The sequence below is a fragment of the Coccinella septempunctata genome, chromosome 5 (genome assembly GCF_907165205.1).
Source record: "Coccinella septempunctata chromosome 5, icCocSept1.1, whole genome shotgun sequence".
Lineage (NCBI taxonomy): Eukaryota > Metazoa > Arthropoda > Insecta > Coleoptera > Coccinellidae > Coccinella > Coccinella septempunctata.
The window spans coordinates 17757529-17779937 of NC_058193.1; the positions used below are offsets into that span (position 1 = coordinate 17757529).

Genomic DNA, 22409 nt, shown 5'->3' on the forward strand with positions numbered 1-22409 from the left:
ATCGTCAAAATCTCATTTTTTTTTCTAATAACTCAAAAACGCAGAATCCTAGGGAACTACGGTTTTCACCACTCTTTGTTTCTCTGAAAATCAGCTCGGAAATTTGTCATCCGTCGTCTTAGCTCCTTTAGTTCTCGAGATCCGCTCAGTAGACAATACACGACTGACAATATTTTGCATCTTGTATTTTGATTGCATCTGAGATAATATTTTTTAATTGGCATTATAACTGCAGCGCAATATGTATTTTTTCCAGTTCTTTGGATTTACTATCCACTAGGTATAACGTTTTCCATTTTCTGATGATGCAATTTCAACAAAAGGTTGCACAAATCTTTTTATAAATAATCTATTCATTGATTTTCTATTCCACTGCGTCAGTATTTCATCAAATATGAAAAAAATTGAAGATATCCATAACTGTGAAACCATCGGCCGAATTTCACACATTAAAACCTTATTCGGCAGCTCAGCCTATACTGAATATTTTAAGCGCCTTTCTTTCGGAAGATGCTCACAAATGAACATCAGAATTGATTTTCCTCGAATTATTTATTTATAAGTTTGTCGAGTCCTCAGTCCAGCCCAATCGGTTGAGACCATTTCCGCTCCAAATTCGTAAATTGAATACATTCGGGTAAAATAATAACGATGTCTTTCTGAGGAAAAAGCGCGCAAAATGATCAACATTTAGTGTCGATTGAAATAATAGCCATAATCCCCAGATAAATCAATTTCATCACATGTTATAACTAGGTGTAGGCGTAATTTGCATTCGAACCAATACAAGACAAAGGGTTTCAATTTTCAGTTCTATTATGCAGGGTGGCTATCTTCGGGTTCGAAATTAGGAGAATTAAGATGCCCTCCTCACTAGGGTAATTCAATCTGCAAAGGCAAATAGAGCGGATTAATGGGAGGGCAAACACTAAGTATGAATGTAACTGTGACAGTAGTTGCTTGTTTAGTCCCGTACATCGTATTCTGGAGATGGGGAATTCATAATCAGAAAAGGAGAAGGATAATTAACATTTGTTTACTCCATCAACTCCTCTTTGTGAAGACGACGCCTTTGTATGTACCTGTTAAACAGATGCAAGCGACTAACTAGTTATTGCGATGTCCACGGCGTAGTTGTGTAGTTGAATGAGTGGAATTCTGCGCGTAACATTTGAAGAATGGACCAGAATAAAATTTTCCGAGAAGTAAAATCGCTTCGGTGATTTCAGTCAACTCATACAGTTTTTTATTGATCGATCTAGTAGCTATTTTAAGTGTTCGGACCTCAGTTCTTTTCACGATTTATTTAGGTGATTATATATATTCAACAACCCGAAGATGATACTGTTACTGTGGTTCATAAAATTCGTCGTACCTAACTTGAAATAATATAATTTGGTCTTTTTAGATAGAAATAATTTTTGGGCAACACAGATTGCCTCAAAAGGGAGAGGATAATTATTCGGCATTAATGTACCCTTTTTATCCCGGTGAACATAAGTGCTCCGCGTGTATTTCAGAGTACGGAATAAAATACATGAAAATCATAGCCACGGATACGCTATTAGCTTGGTTGAAGCTGTAATTGTATGCTTTAAGTGTTCAGATATGATTAATGACTTATGCTATACCATAGAAGGACAATTTTGGAAATGAGAGCTTTTTTCCATTCGTACGATTCTTTTTCAGGTTTGTTTACCTATTTGTGCTGAACGCAAAACGATATATGCTTATAATGAAGAACAACTTCAGTATTGATCTTGATGACGGATGCCAGGATATGGTTACTCGATGAACATTTGACTTTTTACACAATTATACTCTCTGGTGCTAAATAATTCCAAAAGTTGACATATTTCCTGTTGGAAGATGAATTCCTCATCCCCCATTTGATGGATTCAATGGCACTTTTAATCCTTCAGTGATAAAAAGAAGGAAAATGCAATTCGCATAAACATAAAAAACAAAATTGGTTTCATAAAATGGTGCAAAATCAATCACATGTTCAGAATCGTCGCTGTATAACTTGGGCAAGATACTGGACCTTTTGTGCAGCTGCCTGGTCCATTAAAACACTGAACAGGTTCTTTGAGTGCTGAACAACTAACATTTGAAATTCCAACCTCAGATCATTGATTCCAACTGAACCAAAGTTGTCGGTCTTGATGCATCCGTAGGTGTCAATTTATCCAGTTGAGATTTGTGAAAATTAATCACTCCAATTTTTATTCAACAATGTTGCCATTGGGTGTCGAGAAAGGGATAAATACCATGATTGGGTGAGATCGTGATTGTGTGACAAACAGAGAATGAGAATGTCACCAAAAACCATGTTTCATTGAAACTTCTAATCTTGAATTCTTATTGAGACATCCTTCATTGATAAATTTCAACAATCTGACTGCTTACAGTTTGAAGATAAATATGTCATGATAATATTCTCGAGTAACTTCAATACATCGAAATAAGTTTTGAAGTATGTGGGCAATAACTCCCGAGCTAAAAACTCTGAAACTGCCATTATCACGGAAATAACTCCGGAATTCGATATCGGAGAAACATATAGAACACATGAGGTATAAGGTATAATATATTATGGAATGCTGAAGCTTTTACAGTGAAGTATTGGGAATCTAATGTTTGGAGAAATTTTTCATCTATTCTAAGATTTCATGGGAGAAGTATTCGTTTAATTTCAATTGGTAGAATTAAAGCACAACCATACCAACACAACAAATTTTTTAAAGATATTGTGTTAAAGCTGAATATCAAATATTGTATTTCACGACTTTTGTCAGAATGACTGAAAATTTCAAAACAACAAGCTCAGCTCATTCCCCGGAATAAACATCGGCAAAATCGATAAACTCATCTTCTTTCTACCTCGGATGAATTTATAGAATTTCATATTCAAACCCACAGGCGTTACAGATGTAGTTTCCTTGCTTTGTTGCCAATTGAGGAATCGAACCATGAAGAATATCAAACGTATGTTGGTTCTTCACCCCCAGGTATCTTCAGATTTCTCGGGATTCCAATAAAATAAACAACAAAGAATATCATGCGCTATTTTGTCTGTGAAGTAATCATTTCTGTGAAATATATCTACTTCAGAAAATCCACTAGTGAAGAAACAACAATGTAAAGGCAGAGGATTCTCATCTCAATTTCATGAGTTGCTTAGCGGAAAGGTACGAGTGATGATGTTGACTCGTCCGATTCTCCGCAGGCAAGGAATTCCGAAAAGCGCAGGAATTCCTCTCCACAAAGGTCCTTTCTATGTTTTATCAAATGCATCAGATATTTCCCTCGATATTTTCTATGAAATTTTCAGATATTGTTTCTGGTGGATTGTTGTTGTCGGGATACAAAGCAGAGTGACATCTGAAAGGTAGGAATTGATATTGAAGACCTAAGTATGGAAATGAATTATAAGTATACTTCATTCAAATTTATTTTAGCAGTCGGTTGGCCATGAAATAATTTTCTCAAGTTTTTGTAACTAGAACTAAAATCCACAATACGTCAGACGGTAGCGAACATATTCAATGTAAGAGAATTTATATACTTAATATTTCATCTGAATCTAAATGACAATCAGAAAGATTGTGAATGAAGAGGATGACAAAGAATTTCCTTCTATTGGGAGACCCAAAAAAGTGGTGGCATTTGAGAATTTTATGTTTGAGTGAATTAATGCGAAAAGTTTACTACAGGATTTTCGATAAATGTCATCGGAGAATAAGTTCCCTAATGGATTTTTCTATTTTTCATTTGACTTGTCCCATACAATGTAAATGTCTTAAGGTACTAATAAATACCTAATTATTATTATTATATCAATGCATTAAGATGAATAGCCACAAATACGCGACCTGTTACTTGTTTATTCATGTGAAATTTTTGTTCAAAGGTGAAGTTCATCTTGATTGAAACTTCTTCAATTCCTTTTACTTATATTGGTGCAAGAGGATTTTTGTTGAAGAATTTAACATTCTTGTAATTATCTGTTAATTCCTTCGGGAGATACCCATTCCCAACCACTGCATCATATGCATTTCATCTTCGGGTTAATACTTTCGAAATCTACAAATGATGTAAGCCAAAGAAGATAACGAACATCAACTCTCCTCAAGCTAGTGCATATTATGATATTATACTGATCTCTTGTATTTTCCATGCAAATAACTGGATTTGGTATGCCTTCAATCAGTTTGTATAAACTTCAAATATGTTCGTCACATGTTTTCCGAAGAGATTCGACATTGTGATAAAATAATAAAGTAATAACAGAAACTTTTACGTAGAACGGACAACATAGCGTTGATTTAAAACCCAAAAATGTTTTGACAAGCTTCATAACCCCACATTTTCGTACTATACAGAGTGAATTGTGTCAAATTTCCATGGCCAACCGACTGCTAAAATAAAAGTGAATGAAGTATAGGTAATATTTTCGTCCATTTCTGTGAATATTGATGCATTCAGTTTTCTTGAAACTTCTTATCTATGGATTTTCTGCCTGAAGATTATTAATTATTTATAGAAACATGATCCATTCTGCTTATATTCGGGTTTATATTTTCTCCTTTTTGTGTGTCTGTTTCTCTTAGTTCGGTTGTTTCTTTTTCTTTATTTTAGGGCCTGAATATGACCCCGAGTAGAGGTCGAAATATGTGGTCTTTTCATTATTAAAAGAATTTTGGAGTTGAAAAAGAGCCGACTCATTTTCATTCCTTCTTATTTATTGTAAGTAAACTGACATTACATACGTTCAAATTGTTTCAATATTATTTATGAGGCATCATTTTATCATACATTGTTTTTAACAAATGGTTTAGTACTTTGAACCCATAATTTTTCAAGTAGATTATTAATTTTATTCCACGTGTTTCAGATGTTCTGAGAGAACAACTATAAGAAATTTCAAGAAAAATTTACGGAATTAATTCAGCTATATCATTGGAACATTTCCGAAGAAATTATATCGTTTTGACACAAACATCACATCTAAAGTGGGAATAAAACATTACATATATGCTAGTCCAACCCTAGGTTTATTTTTTCGTGGCCACTTTTGTAACAAATATTTTAGCTTTCAATTCAAACAATATTTGTTCAATAAAATTGATGATTTTTTTCTTATAATTGAGGTTTTTGGAATCCCGTTCATCTGATATTTTTTGTACAAGGCGTCATAAGCACAACGCGATATGGATACAGGAATACGAAACTTTATTGAGTAAATATCGGACAACATGGCCTAACTAACTAGATTTATCACGTGACCATCAATGCAAAATATATAGGTCTGTGCATAAGGCAACTAGATCGGCGATGATTTAGTAGGATAAAGTATATCTATCTGCTCTTAACAACGTATTTTTCATTTCGATTCCGATCCATAACGAACGACTTTTTAATGTAAATTCCGCAATATCGGAGAGCTCTACAACGGCCGAATGCGAAAATCGTAATTTGTATATATGGAAGCTTGATACATGCATATTTCATAGCAGGTATCATTTACTTTTGACTTTTATATTGTTCACCAGGATAGTAGAATGGCAACTGAAATTGTGAAGGAAAGAGAATTATGAACAGAGAGCTCATAATCCCTTCATAAACATTTTAATTTTATTATATTCGATGTAGTTGGAATGCTCATCCTCCATTGTTTCAGACATACGAGTTAAAATGACAATGAATGAGACATATTCAAACTCCACAGAAGATATAACTCTCTATGGTTTACTTTTAACCTAGATCTTTGCTACTTTTATTGTATTCAACAATGATAACCATAGTGATTTTGAACATTCAAAATGAATCCAGATTTCTAATTAAATAAATACAGGGGACTTTATGACATTCGTATGTGAAGTGATTTTGAAATATCTTCATCAATTATTACTGATTGAAAAATGGATTTATTTATCGAATAAGGTAGCCCTGTACAGATCGTGTCGGTTCATGGATAGATATAAAACCAGATTCAGTGTCACCACCTTTTCATTATTGCGATTTGAGAAGGAATGAAACGAAAATAGACTAGAGAATGGATGAAAATATGTGGAATTAATCGTCAAATATCATTTGTAATTCCGAACCGAGATAAAACCTCGCATGTCACGTGAAAATGGCCGCGAATTTTATTGTCACGCTTGTCATCGTGTTTATAACTGAAATGTGTATGTTCGAATACCATATTCCGTTCTTCTGTTACTGTATACGCGGAGGATTTACTTCCAGACCAACAATTTGTCACAGGGAAATTAAAGGAAAACAGGTTTCCTGAACGCAATTTTCCGCATGTCAACCTTCTCTCTAGATGGTAGTGTGGGTGAATTTAAAAGGAATGGTAGTTTTAACAAATTAATAATATTGCCGTACTCAAGCACGCTCGAAAATTAGTGTTGAATTACTTCGATTTAAAACAAAAATTTCAGTTTGGGGCATTTCGTTTTTCCTCATCTGATGAATGAACATATTTTGTAAAAATTACATTCAGAGTCCATTACTGTCACCTCCACATTTTTATGGAAATTGGGTAAATCAAGTAGATAACGCAGATAGTTTAATATGGAATGATGATTTCGGTGCAAATGCATGGTTCACTATTTCGATTTCGATGAAAAATAGAATTTTATATCGTAATGTATTTATACTGGATAACCGAAGCTAGGAATTGAGTGGTACGGATCAAAAAACCATAGCTAATGTGCCAGCGTTTCGAAAAATATATTTGCTCCTTCAGGCTTACAAAAGCATTGAAAATTTAATCAGTATTGAAAATCTGACAACGAGCTCTACAAAGACAGCACGGTTACAACACAATATCAGAAATCAACATATCATACTTAACATCAGGCTCTGAACATTTTATCAGTAATCTACTTCTTTCTGTTAACCATCTTAATAAATATTTCAATTGATCATGAAATTTGAGAGACGTCTAAAAAAACCATTTGTTATTGTTCATTTTACTTTATTTCCTTCCTCGTTTTATTCTTCATTTCTTCCTTTTAATATTTCAAAACCATGATGGTACAGTGAATTTATCTGAAAAACGAATTCTCGAGTTCGACAGTCATTCGGTTTCTAGAATAAAATCATTGAAACTTTTAATTTCTGAATATACATTTAAAAATTATTGTAACATCGTAGTGGGCGTCAATTTAAAAATTCTGTTATATTTAGTACAAAATCCTTCAGAGAGAAGCAGCACAGGATAATTCAAAGTTCAAAGACTTGCATAGATGAAGTTCTATACATATCTATGATGTGATTGCTTATATCTTGACTGAGCTTTGTGAAAGTGTACATAAACAATGTTTACAAATCTCATTTAAGGTATACAGGGCGAGTCTTTGAATATTTGAACAGTATATTCCTGAGGTCGAAAGAAACACTTTTTTCCGAATCGGCTCAGTTTAAAAGATACATCTCGAGATACAGGCTGTGGAAATACCATAAAAAAATGTCATTTTCAGTTCCATCTTCCATCTCACAAACGGTTTTATCAAATGAAATGAATTTCGGAATATAATTTTTCATTTATTTGATTAATATTTTTCGAACACAAGATGTCACCAGTTTTCTCATTATGACTATGACGTACCATAAAAATATCAAAAATTCAAAGAACGCAACTTTTCAAACCAAGTTCGACGTTATCCGATGAATATGCGAAAGTTTTGTAAAATGAAAGCATTCTTCATATTTTGTCATAAAATGCGCATTTTAGAGTAATTCGAACAAAAATTAAACAGTATCTGTAAAATTTTAAAAATTGGGTACTTTGGCTGAATGAAACTCTGTCTAAAACTCGGTTTGATCCACATATGTTTCAGTGTAAAGGATTTAGTTAGTTATTCTGTAGGTGATTTTTTTATTCCAGGGGTGACACAGCCCATTATGAAAACTTAAAATGGCTAGGTGTATCTTTTTATCAGGACTGAATCGGAAAAAATGGTGAAGGAAAAAAGTATTTCTTTTGACCTCAAAAATCTACTGTTAAAATATTTATATGAGTCAAAGATTCACCCTGTATAGATCAGAATTCTATACATATCTAAAAATAGGATGCTGGTATCTTGAAAAACATGGTTCACAAATCTCATTTTAGGTACCTATTCGTGATAATATTTTTTCTCCCTGAACACGTAAGAATCTGTGCAGTCTGTAATTGTCGAAGAAATATACACCCACGCTGTTTCTAGAAGGGGAGCACCCCAAAGACTTACCTATAATTATTGTCTAACGGTACATTCCCTATAGCTACATTGTCGTGAGTTTGCTTGTTATTCTTCGCCCAATAGTAGGTGAGTGTCTCCCTTGACGTTTGGGGGGAAAATCGGCATTCTAGGGTTACATCCTCCCCTTCTTGTGTATCTTTGATTTGCTCGGATGAGGTTTCATCTGCAAGAAGGAGAAATTTTCATTAACTTCCTCATGTTGTACCTACTCTAAAAGTTCACGGACCCGTGAAAATATTTTGCGAATCATGTATACAGTTTTAAGCTGCTCAATACAATATAAATAGTGAGTAGGTAAAAAGTAACACACAAATTGATTGAATCAGTATATACTAATTCACTAATTCGTATAAAAATGCATCAAAAGGTTAATTTTCATTTTGAATAAAGCATCTTTTGATGACGGGTGTGAAGGCAGCAACGGTTTCCAGCAACGGTTTTTTCATTTTCGCTTTTACCATACAGATTGTAAAAATACCTGTTGTTCTTGATTTTTTGATATGAATGGGTTATTTAGAACATTATAAACACAGTCTATAGGGTGAAATAATTTGTGAATCGAAAACTACCCCCACCAACTCCCCGAAATTTAACTATCTTGATGCACAGTGAAAAAACCCCGTTGCTCGGAGTTTTTCTATGAAAATGGGTTCTTACCCCCATACTGAACACGATCTATAGGGTGAAATAATTTGTGCATCAAAAACTACCCCCCTCCAACCCTCTAATGTTGAACTATCTTGATACAGTAAAAAGTGTGAAAAAAAACCGTTGCTCGTAGTTTTTTGATGGAAATGGGTTGTTACCAACATACTAAACACGATCTATAGGGTGAAATAATTTGTGCATCAAAAACTACCCCCCTTCAACCCTCTGAAGTTGAAATATCTTGATACAGTAAAAAATGTGAAAAAAAACCGTTGCTCGTAGTTTTTTGATGGAAATGGGTTGTTACCAACATACTAAACACGATCTATAGGGTGAAATAATTTGTGCATCAAAAACTACCTCTCCTTCAACCCTCTGAAGTTGAACTCTATTGATGCAGTAACAAGTGTAAAAAAAACCGTTGCTCGTAGTTTTTTGATGGAAATGGGTTGTTACCAACATACTAAACACGATCTATAGGGTGAAATAATTTGTGCATCAAAAACTACCCCCCTCCAACCCTCTAATGTTGAACTATCTTGATACAGTAAAAAGTGTGAAAAAAAACCGTTGCTCGTAGTTTTTTGATGGAAATGGGTTGTTACCAACATACTAAACACGATCTATAGGGTGAAATAATTTGTGCATCAAAAACTACCCCCCTCCAACCCTCTGAAGTTGAACTCTATTGATGCAGTAACAAGTGTGAAAAAAACCGTTGCTCGTAGTTTTTTGATGGAAATGGGTTGTTACCAACATACTAAACACGATCTATAGGGTGAAATAATTTGTGCATCAAAAACTACCCTCCTTCAACCCTCTGAAGTTGAAATATCTTGATACAGTAAAAAGTGTGAAAAAAAAACCGTTGCTCGTAGTTTTTTGATGGAAATGGGTTGTTACCAACATACTAAACACGATCTATAGGGTGAAATAATTTGTGCATCAAAAACTAACCCTCCTTCAACCCTCTGAAGTTGAACTCTATTGATGCAGTAACAAGTGTAAAAAAAAACCGTTGCTCGTAGTTTTTTGATGGAAATGGGTTGTTACCAACATACTAAACACGATCTATAGGGTGAAATAATTTGTGCATCAAAAACTACCCCCCTCCAACCCTCTAATGTTGAACTATCTTGATACAGTAAAAAGTGTGAAAAAAAACCGTTGCTCGTAGTTTTTTGATGGAAATGGGTTGTTACCAACATACTAAACACGATCTATAGGGTGAAATAATTTGTGCATCAAAAACTACCCCCCTTCAACCCTCTGAAGTTGAAATATCTTGATACAGTAAAAAATGTGAAAAAAAAACCGTTGCTCGTAGTTTTTTGATGGAAATGGGTTGTTACCAACATACTAAACACGATCTATAGGGTGAAATAATTTGTGCATCAAAAACTACCCCTCCTTCAACCCTCTGAAGTTGAACTCTATTGATGCAGTAACAAGTGTAAAAAAAAACCGTTGCTCGTAGTTTTTTGATGGAAATGGGTTGTTACCAACATACTAAACACGATCTATAGGGTGAAATAATTTGTGCATCAAAAACTACCCCCCTCCAACCCTCTAATGTTGAACTATCTTGATACAGTAAAGAGTGTGAAAAAAAACCGTTGCTCGTAGTTTTTTGATGGAAATGGGTTGTTACCAACATACTAAACACGATCTATAGGGTGAAATAATTTGTGCATCAAAAACTACCCCCCTCCAACCCTCTGAAGTTGAACTATCTTGATGCAGTAACAAGTGTGAAAAAAAACCGTTGCTCGTAGTTTTTTGATGGAAATGGGTTGTTACCAACATACTAAACACGATCTATAGGGTGAAATAATTTGTGCATCAAAAACTACCCTCCTTCAACCCTCTGAAGTTGAAATATCTTGATACAGTAAAAAGTGTGAAAAAAAACCGTTGCTCGTAGTTTTTTGATGGAAATGGGTTGTTACCAACATACTAAACTCGATCTATAGGGTGAAATAATTTGTGCATCAAAAACTACCCCCCTCCAACCCTCTAATGTTGAACTATCTTGATACAGTAAAAAGTGTGAAAAAAAAACCGTTGCTCGTAGTTTTTTGATGGAAATGGGTTGTTACCAACATACTAAACACGATCTATAGGGTGAAATAATTTGTGCATCAAAAACTACCCCCCTCCAACCCTCTGAAGTTGAACTATCTTGATGCAGTAACAAGTGTGAAAAAAAACCGTTGCTCGTAGTTTTTTGATGGAAATGGGTTGTTACCAACATACTAAACACGATCTATAGGGTGAAATAATTTGTGCATCAAAAACTACCCCTCCTTCAACCCTCTAATGTTGAACTATCTTGATACAGTAAAAAGTGTGAAAAAAAACCGTTGCTCGTAGTTTTTTGATGGAAATGGGTTGTTACCAACATACTAAACACGATCTATAGGGTGAAATAATTTGTGCATCAAAAACTACCCCTCCTTCAACCCTCTAATGTTGAACTATCTTGATACAGTAAAAAGTGTGAAAAAAAACCGTTGCTCGTAGTTTCTTGATGGAAATGGGTTGTTACCAACATACTAAACACGACCTACAGGGTGAAATAATTTGTGCATCAAAAACTACACCCCTCCAACCCTCTGAAGTTGAAATATCTTGATACAGTAAAAAGTGTGAAAATAAACCGTTGCTCGTAGTTTTTTGATGGAAATGGGTTGTTACCAACATACTAAACACGTATTGAGGATGTTCGGAATGATTAATTCCCATAAAAAAACCCGAGCAACGGTTTTTTTTTACACTTGTTACTGCATCAATAGAGTTCAACTTCAGAGGGTTGGAGGGGGGTAGTTTTTGATGCACAAATTATTTCACCCTATAGATCGTGTTTAGTATGTTGGTAACAACCCATTTCCATCAAAAAACTACGAGCAACGGTTTTTTTTTTTCAAACTTTTCACTGTATCAAGATAGTTCAACTTCAGAGGGTTGGAGGGGGGTAGTTTTTGATGCACAAATTATTTCACCCTATAGATCGTGTTTAGTATGTTGGTAACAACCCATTTCCATCAAAAAACTAAGAGCAACGGTTTTTTTTCACACTTTTTACTGTATCAATAGAGTTCAACTTCAGAGGGTTGAAGGGGGGTAGTTTTTGATGCACAAATTATTTCACCCTATAGATCGTGTTTAGTATGTTGGTAACAACCCATTTCCATCAAAAAACTACGAGCAACGGTTTTTTTTCACACTTGTTACTGCATCAAGATAGTTCAACTTCAGAGGGTTGGAGGGGGGTAGTTTTTGATGCACAAATTATTTCACCCTATAGATCGTGTTTAGTATGTTGGTAACAACCCATTTCCATCAAAAAACTACGAGCAACGGTTTTTTTTTCACACTTTTTACTGTATCAAGATAGTTCAACATTAGAGGGTTGAAGGAGGGGTAGTTTTTGATGCACAAATTATTTCACCCTATAGATCGTGTTCAGTATGTTGGTAACAACCCATTTCCATCAAAAAACTACGAGCAACGGTTTTTTTTTTCAAACTTTTCACTGTATCAAGATAGTTCAACTTCAGAGGGTTGGAGGGGGGTAGTTTTTGATGCACAAATTATTTCACCCTATAGATCGTGTTTAGTATGTTGGTAACAACCCATTTCCATCAAAAAACTAAGAGCAACGGTTTTTTTTCACACTTTTTACTGTATCAATAGAGTTCAACTTCAGAGGGTTGGAGGGGGGTAGTTTTTGATGCACAAATTATTTCACCCTATAGATCGTGTTTAGTATGTTGGTAACAACCCATTTCCATCAAAAAACTACTAGCAACGGTTTTTTTTCACACTTGTTACTGCATCAAGATAGTTCAACTTCAGAGGGTTGGAGGGGGGTAGTTTTTGATGCACAAATTATTTCACCCTATAGATCGTGTTTAGTATGTTGGTAACAACCCATTTCCATCAAAAAACTACGAGCAACGGTTTTTTTTTCACACTTTTTACTGCATCAAGATAGTTCAACTTCAGAGGGTTGGAGGGGGGTAGTTTTTGATGCACAAATTATTTCACCCTATAGATCGTGTTTAGTATGTTGGTAACAACCCATTTCCATCAAAAAACTACGAGCAACGGTTTTTTTTTTCACACTTTTTACTGTATCAAGATAGTTCAACATTAGAGGGTTGGAGGGGGGTAGTTTTTGATGCACAAATTATTTCACCCTATAGATCGTGTTTAGTATGTTGGTAACAACCCATTTCCATCAAAAAACTACGAGCAACGGTTTTTTTTCACACTTTTTACTGTATCAAGATAGTTCAACATTAGAGGGTTGAAGGAGGGGTAGTTTTTGATGCACAAATTATTTCACCCTATAGATCGTGTTTAGTATGTTGGTAACAACCCATTTCCATCAAAAAACTACGAGCAACGGTTTTTTTTTTCAAACTTTTCACTGTATCAAGATAGTTCAACTTCAGAGGGTTGGAGGGGGGTAGTTTTTGATGCACAAATTATTTCACCCTATAGATCGTGTTTAGTATGTTGGTAACAACCCATTTCCATCAAAAAACTAAGAGCAACGGTTTTTTTTCACACTTTTTACTGTATCAATAGAGTTCAACTTTAGAGGGTTGGAGGGGGGTAGTTTTTGATGCACAAATTATTTCACCCTATAGATCGTGTTTAGTATGTTGGTAACAACCCATTTCCATCAAAAAACTACTAGCAACGGTTTTTTTTCACACTTGTTACTGCATCAAGATAGTTCAACTTCAGAGGGTTGGAGGGGGGTAGTTTTTGATGCACAAATTATTTCACCCTATAGATCGTGTTTAGTATGTTGGTAACAACCCATTTCCATCAAAAAACTACGAGCAACGGTTTTTTTTTCACACTTTTTACTGTATCAAGATAGTTCAACATTAGAGGGTTGGAGGGGGGTAGTTTTTGATGCACAAATTATTTCACCCTATAGATCGTGTTTAGTATGTTGGTAACAACCCATTTCCATCAAAAAATTACGAGCAACGGTTTTTTTTCACTGTGCATCAAGATAGTTAAATTTCGGGGGGTTGGTGGGGGTAGTTTTCGATTCACAAATTATTTCACCCTATAGACTGTGTTTATAATGTTCTAAATAACCCATTCATATCAAAAAATCCCGAACAACAGGTATTTTTACAATCTGTATGGTAAAAGCGAAAATGAAAAAACCGTTGCTGGAAACCGTTGCTGCCTTCACACCCGTCTTTTGATGTATGATTGTGGATTTCGAACAGTGAGGGTTGGAGCGAAGTTGAGTTTTTTTTTCAAATGACTCACTTTTGGTGCCAGAAATGGATAATTTTTTTTATATAACTCGTTCAACTTCTCGATGAACTTCTTGTTTCATCGAAAACTTCAGTTTTTTCCGAGGAAAGATGAAATAGCGCATCAATTACGCATTAGAGTACATTATATTAATTTTTATTTCTGATCAGTTAATACCCTCCGAAAAAGGCATATTTTCTATAACACTCAAAAACCTGAATCATTTTTGATGTGTATGTCCTTGATCTCAAAATATATAGTCGAAGAGAAAATACGAATGCAGTACCTTAAAATTTGCATCTGTGAATTATTAGGCAGAAATTAAATTTATAAGTGGGTTGAATTTCACAAAGCTCATCGCATCAAATCATTGCCAAATGAAATAGAAATACTTCACTTTGGTATCTCGTAAGAAGGAACTGGATCCAATTCCTTCTGCAAATAACCTTATATTTACATCTTCTCAATCAGCAGTAAGTTCATCAAGTCTTTTCCCGAAGAGCCTATTTCGCAGCATCCACGTAACTAACAAACTTTTCCTTCAGAGGCTGATACGAAATCTTAAGAGTTGAAACTTTAACCATGAAACTTCCAGTATAGAGGTTCTGTGTACCTACAGTGGAGAATATTCTAGCCGGAATATAGGTTTACGATATTATGCAAATTTTTACTTGTAGCACTGAATACAATCGGAAAGTTGGGTTGGTATTAAAATTTAATCTTTGATTCGACCGTCCCGTATGTTCATACCTTTGAGATGTGATATAAGTTTGTTCAATTCGGTTGTTCTGTCTGCGAAACTTCGTCTTCTTGTGAGTTCAGCTCATATCCCAAAGGACCCGAGTTCTCTCTATACGTGTTTTACACAAAAATGAAGATATTACGACGGCTGATTCAGGTGAAGCTGACAGACAATTCCATAGAAAGTTCCTGCATATGTTTATAAGAAAATCGATTTCAATAATGGAAAAGCGTTTGTGAGTTATACGCCTGAGAAACAACGACACAAGGGAATTAGTTCAATGTATACTACTGTATTCTTGAAGGTTTGGAGTAGGGGAAAGTGGGGGAATTGGGAACACTTAATTTCAAATGCTGAAAAATTATACAAAAAATCACTAAAAATATTAAACTTCCATTGAAAAAGGAACTTTGCTCATTTATGTACTAATCGGAAACAAAAAATTATAAAAAATCAACGTTTCTTAAAAAATATCAACGAAATCAAAAATTACTATCGTTTCTATTTACCCGACACCCTATGGGGTAATTGTGAACAGTCCCGGAGCAAATGAGAATAATTAGAAATGGCACATATCACACAAGTATCCACGTCTCTTTCTCTTGCAGTACATTTTTCATGTGCCCAGAGTTTACAGGTATCTCACATGATACAATCCTCCATTGGTGGAGCTTCATACCTTATATAGCAAATTATGCAGAAAAATTCTTCTTTTCTGTGTAACCTGGGTTGAATTTCTCAGTCCTTTGCTTTTGGCGCGCCTTTTAGTACCCTTTTTATGTGGGTTTTAGGTTCTTTATGTTTAATTGTGAACGCAAGGGATATAACGTACGTTCCCAATTACCCACCTGACATCGTTCCTGATTACCCCAAGTTATCGAAAGAATTAAAAAAGGCTGGCATTCATTTACCCATTTTTTTTTCAACTTCAAATCATCTAGGTTTTGGAAAAATATAGTACCAGTATGGAATCAACAAAATATGGCACCTTTAAACTTCAAAATAAGATAGTTACAAGTATTATAACACACGGAAAAATTATAGTCGAAATGCGAAATCCATTCTTTGACTCACCGTAACAGGAAATATGCAACTTATCGCCGCAACTTTTGAGTAAGCCCTGAGAATCGCCAGATGCATTCGTTGAAAATGTTGAAGACAGTGTCGCACATGAGGAAGTATTCTTTATCTAGCTGTTCCCAATTACCCGTCGTTCCCAATTACCCCACTCTCCCCTACTGTTTGTATTTTTCAGCCGATAAATATCTTTTACATATAATGATGTTGTGTCTTTCGTATCTTACTTGTGGAACTAGCTCTTTGGATAGTTCTTCTTCGAAACACGTCAAACCGAAGCAGTTTGATTAACTATGTTTGAAAGCAATACTCGAAAAATGAACGTAGAATACTTGTGAAGCCCAGAGCATTTCAATTTTCGCAACTCAGATTAAAACCCCTAACAGAGAATATTATCTTACAGAGGAGCAGTGGACTTTTTGGTAAATAAAATAGTTTTTTTATATAACGTGAGTAGAAATAGGAAAACCTCCCTTTTCTACTTTGATTTATCCAAACTTGAAACACGAAATATTATATAATTTGTATAAAGTCACTACATATTCAATAGGGAATACTCCTTCTGACGAAAATGATGTATTTTTTATGAAATATCTTTTAAACGTCACATTTTGAAATAATCATTTCAACCGTTTCCCAAAAAAATTATTGTAAGCACTTAAAAATGAAAAATAAAAATGGGTATTTAAAATTTAACGCGTTTCATTTCAATTGCACAAGTTGGCAACATCGACTCAAATATGCCTTAATAATAAAGGACAACAAATACATTATCTTGATGAGATAGACAAAGATGGCTGTCTATGAAGTCTGCGACGAACTAAGAAGGTCGTTAAATTTTATGGGATTTTTATGGCCGGTTGCAGTTGAGGTTTGCCAGTAAGTAGGCGCCTGTAAATCATTAGCTGTTATTTTATAAACAAGCTGATCGGACATTGATCTTTTTATTTTCTAGTAGGCGCTGTTGCCAAATCGTGAACTTGAAACCAAGCGATTTAAATTTTAAAACCCCATATTTCAAGAATGATTTTGTATAGTTTCCGCGGTGCACTTGAAAAAATCATGAATGAAACTGATAATTATTCAGTTTAAACTTGCATATGCAGTGATAACCCAAATTGAGAATTCCCCATTTCCCCAATTTCCATAATATAGGTAAATTCTGCTCGATTGATTTTCTTAGAATTTCAAGATTTTCTGCTACATTCATCAATAACCCTTTGGCAGTCTCTTCCAAAAACAAGAGTTGTAGGTTTTGACTTCCCATAAGTCTCGCAAAGGGCATATAAAATCTTTATTTCATAATATTTTGTTGACTACTCCATTGACCATCCCATTGGAAATATTTCGAAAATTAATAAAAAATTACAATAATTCCTCTCAAAATCGAAGAAAAAGCAGTTCTACTGCTAGTTTCAACCGAGCTCTCAATGGTTGAAGAAGCTGTATCAAGAAGGGGGATTTGAAATGATATGTTCATGTACATGTATAGGTTCAAGAATCATGTCCAACCTCAATACCCTATTGCACCCAAACAGCAAAAGAATAAATTTTTATAAAACGTGAATTAATTGGAATAATTTTCTGGGGATGTTTATTTATCATCCAAGTCAATTTGTCTCATACCTTTTATTCATAGGAGGGGGTAGGTGAACTAGAAAAATACAGCACTTTAGATATAATTCTATAACAGACAATATCATTAGTCGATTTCATTATTGTAATTTCGGCAGTGAATTGAACTAAATTCATTACTTCCATTCGGAATAATGATCCTAAAGAAAGGCAGCATTCTAATTAGATTGATCGGGGCTCCAATTGAGAAATGCACAATTATTATCGAAATTGTTATGACCCCAACAATGCTATTGGAGGCGTATCTACTTTCACTGCAAGATCAATGTTTCATTACCGGTGAGTTAATTGTCTCGAATACAAAAGTCCTATTGCTCGCTCCTTCAGAATTGTAAAGAATGGCGTCTCAAAGGTCACACGCTTTATTTTATATATAGGTGTAATTGATTGTCTGGCACGATTTATCTCCCCAATTTCATGTTCATGTTGAAACAATATTGTCCGTGCCTTGATGATATTGTGATAGATTCGAGAATATACTACACCGAAACACCTGTAGTTACTAGCAATTACTTGAATGGAGGACCCTTACATTTTTAAATAATTTCGAACTGATTTCAATATGTTAGAGTAAATCGATTTCTTGATAGTGAGTGAAAAATATGTAGTTCAGTAGTTTTATCAGAAAACACGTCTCAATACATTTAAACGTCATCGAAACTCTTTGTATTACTTCATGAGATAATATGTATATGTTACGGCTAAAGATAGGTGTGAACATAAACTTAAGATTAGCCGGCTAAACTTAGGTTTAGCTTCGGGTATTTGCTAATGTTAGTTTCTTTTATCTTTAGCCGGCTAAACTTAAGAGTAACCACATCCCATCGGCTAAATATGTAGAAGGCTTGAGGGGCGCAAATTTTCGGCAATTAAAATAATGTAAAGAAATAGTAATACGAGTATATAATCGAACTATTGTTAATGCAATGCATTTTTTGTATGGATTTCACATATTTTAAAAGCAGAAAAGCATTCTGTCAAGCAGTTGAGAAATTGAAGAATGAACATATATTTGTTTAAACTGTGTCTCAATGAATTCTTATTGACGAATCTAAAAATTTAAACCCTTGATGACAAAATTCGAGACATGCTATTTTGAGTGTGAGGGAAAACTGTAGTGTTAATGATTATTTTTCATCTTGTTATTATTCGTAATGAGGAATTCTCCTCAATTTGGGTTATCACTGCATATGCAAGTTTAAACTGAATAATTATGAGTTTCATTCATGATTTTTTCAAATTCACCGCGAAAACTATTCAAAATCATCCTTCAAATATGGGGTTTTAAAATTTAAATCGCTTGGTTTCGAGTTCACGATTTGACAACAGCGCCTACTAGACAATGAAAAGAACAATGTCCGATCAGCTTGTTCATAAAATAACAGCTGTTGATTTACAGGCTCGTACTTACTGGGGAGCTTCAACTGCAACCGGCCATGAAAATCCCATAAAATTTTACGACCTTCCTCGTTCGTGGCAGACTTCATAGGCAGCCATCTTTGTCTATCTCATCAAGATAATGCATTTGTTGTCCTTTAATATCAAGGCATATTTCAGTCGATGTTGCCAACTTGTGCAATTCTCACAAAACGCTTTGAACTTTAAATACCCATTTCTATTTTTCATTTTTAAGTGCTTAAAATAATTTTTTTTGCGAAGATGGTTATTTCAAAATGTGACGTTTCAAAGATATTTCATTAAAAATATCATTTTCGTCAGAAGGAGTATTCCTTGAGGGGAATTGCATGAGCAAAAGGAGAGAATGAAGACAAGAATGATGCCGCGAACTTCTTCATCAAAATACCAAAGAACAAATTATAGAAAAATATAAGTAGAAGTACCCAATCTTGCTCTTGCATCCCCCTATTCATCAGCTAGAAAAAGTGTTTTCAACTATGCTCATGTTCATAGTTTTTTTCATTCTTTTTTGCGAAAGAATTGGTTGGAAAGAAATTGCAACGTTAGAAACTATAGTTCCTATTTCGTTATTTTTCCATGAACCCAATTATTGGATGGTAGGGAAAATATACTTTTGTTTACAGAAAAAAAATTTTATGTCTAATATCTCATTTCCTTGTGGGGTCATATTTTGGTTTTCACAAATTAGGCTCGATTTGAAAAGCATTAATCTCCTAAACAGATGAAAATAACTCGTTAAATGTTAAATTGAAAACCTATGGGCGTTATGTAATACAACCCCAATACATCCGATGCTCTTTTACATATTTCAATTCTAAAAATTTAAACAAAAAAGAAGCCGTGTGCGTTCGTCCTCTCCCATCCGACCATCACGTCTCCGCGTGTCTATCGAATACATTTTTAGCCGTTACGTTTTGGGTAATGTGCACATTAGCCGGCTAAAGATGAAATTCCCTGACGCCGATGAATACTTTATCGAACTTTAGCCGGTCCTCGAATATAAACCTAAGTTTAGCCGGCTAATCTTAAGTTTAGGCTCACACCTATCTTTAGCCGTAACATATATACAAACATCTCGACATACATTAACTCCATTCAAGAATGATTAACGTCCAGAATGATTGGAAGTCATTGAAAATCGAATTTAGGTTGGTAATAGAGCCATAGACCAGTTAAATATAAGTCTATACACTGACGGAAGATATTTTGAATTTGGTACTCTTGTTCATATTCTTGGGTCAATCGAACATATTGAGAAAATAAAAGATTTTGTGTCTTTCTTAACATCTAGTTTATCATAGCTCTAGCTTATTTCTGATGTAGAATACGTGATTAAAATTTCTTGGTTACGATCTGGATCATCCTGTATAGTCAGAATTTATTCAAAGGTGAAAGTACCGGGCCTAAACGAGATTAATATATTAAATTACTCGTATTATTATCAGTTCGTAAGTAATAATATTCGAATAAATTGCTGATGGGGATATCAGAAAAGATATCACATGACATATCCGGACATTCCAACGTGATACTTCAAGACTCGTTTAGAAGAATGGCTAATGTTCAGCAGACGTCACTTTACTTAATTTTTTTTTTAATTTGGTTACATGAATCCAATTTTTCTCCATTGATGTTTTAAGCCATTCACTGTAGTAGAATGAAGCATGGAAAAATTGATGTTATTTTTGACAATCCCTCCACCCCATGACTTCTTTCCCCTATCCCTAGGACGCACCCTTGATATCTAGAAACGGTCGAATGAAGCCTTGGTATCAAGTAGGCTGAAAATAATTTAATGGTTCGCATACGAAGTCACTGATCGAAGCCAAGTTATTCTATGCATGAGAGAACATTATCCCCAGTTACATTAAATCTCACTTACTCGAAACTGCTTCCATCCTGAATCATGCTTTCATATTGTAATTAGTGAACTACTCGGGGCGTGTTCTACGATTTCCTTTGGTGAAAGGTGTGTCCTATTGCTCAGACTGACAAAGTCCGACAGATAGACAGCTAGAACGTGGTTCGATCAACCGAAATGACCGATGGAGCTGTTTGACCTCGAAAACGCGAGTCCTAGTTAGTGTCTTGGAAGTCATTACCTGGCCCGAACCCGATATTGCAGAGAGACAACATCCAATTCAACAGCGTTATTCGATATACATGATACAGATTAAATCTGTTAGAATGTTGTTCGAATTTCTTTCAAGGGTGTCTCAACTTTCCAGAAGGCATTCGATATAATTGGAAAAAACTGAATAGATATCGTTTCTATGTACCAGTACTAGAACTCCGCTCTAAAATAGACCTACTAAGTGTGGGATTTCAATTTCGAAATATATTTAAAAGTTTCTCTTTTATGGTCGTTCATGTCCAGATTTTTACAGAAAATTTTCCAACTTTTATAATTATGTTTGATTTGCATATTTGTACACTACAGGCTAAGCTTTTACTCATACAAATATTTCAACAGTAGATTCTTGAGGTCAAAAGCAACACTTTTTTCCTTTACCATTTTTGCCGAATCGGCTCGGTTTTAAATATACAAGCTGTTGAAAAACCATAAAAAATGTTATTTTTAGTTTTACCTCACAAAGATTTCATCGAATTTGATTCAATTTCGGAATATCTTTTTTCATTTACTTGATTAATCTTTTTCGAACACAAGATATCACCCACGTCTTCCAGTTTTCTCATTATGACCTTTACGTACCATAGAAAGACCAAAAATTCAAAGAACTCCATTCTTCAAACTAAGTTGGACGCTATCTTTTGTAAAATAAAAGTATTTTCAATATTTTCTCATATAATGGTCCGTTTTCGAATAATTTGATGTTCAAAAATAAAGTGTCTATGAAGTTTGAAAAATTAGTTACTTTGGCTTAATACAACTCTGTTTGAAAGATCCAAAGATGTGCAGTGTCACAGATTTAACTAGTTATTATGAAGGATTTTTTGTTTTTCCAGGGGTGGCACAGCTCATTACGCAAATTTAAAATGACTATATCTTTTCATCAGGGCCAAATCGGAAAAAATGGTATATGTAAAGTGTTTCTTTTGACTTTTGATTGATATATTGTTAAAATATTCGTAGGAGTCAAAGACTCACCCTGTATATTTTCTATACTATATCAACGTGGACGCAGATATAATGGTACGTGTCATTATATTTCTGGAATATTTTTATACTTGATTGGAGTGTCTGTCCTTACTTTCGAAATAACTGTTTTTCTTTGTTCATATAGTGTTACATGCACATTATCTGAAATTCAATTAATATTTCAAGTTTTTCTGCCAGCCACTGTTTCTTATTTCAAACAATGAAATACTTATGAAAC

At 34.4% G+C, this 22409-nt stretch overlaps 1 protein-coding gene across 1 annotated transcript in view; it reads right to left on the bottom strand.

Annotated features, from left to right (window-relative positions):
* Positions 1-22409, bottom strand: part of LOC123313030 (hemicentin-2) — a 108267-nt gene that overhangs the window by 36652 nt on the left and 49206 nt on the right. The window contains exon 2 of the mRNA XM_044897693.1: positions 8247-8421. Within this exon, the coding sequence (XP_044753628.1) occupies positions 8247-8421 (175 nt within the window). The remainder of the gene's footprint in view (positions 1-8246; positions 8422-22409) is intronic.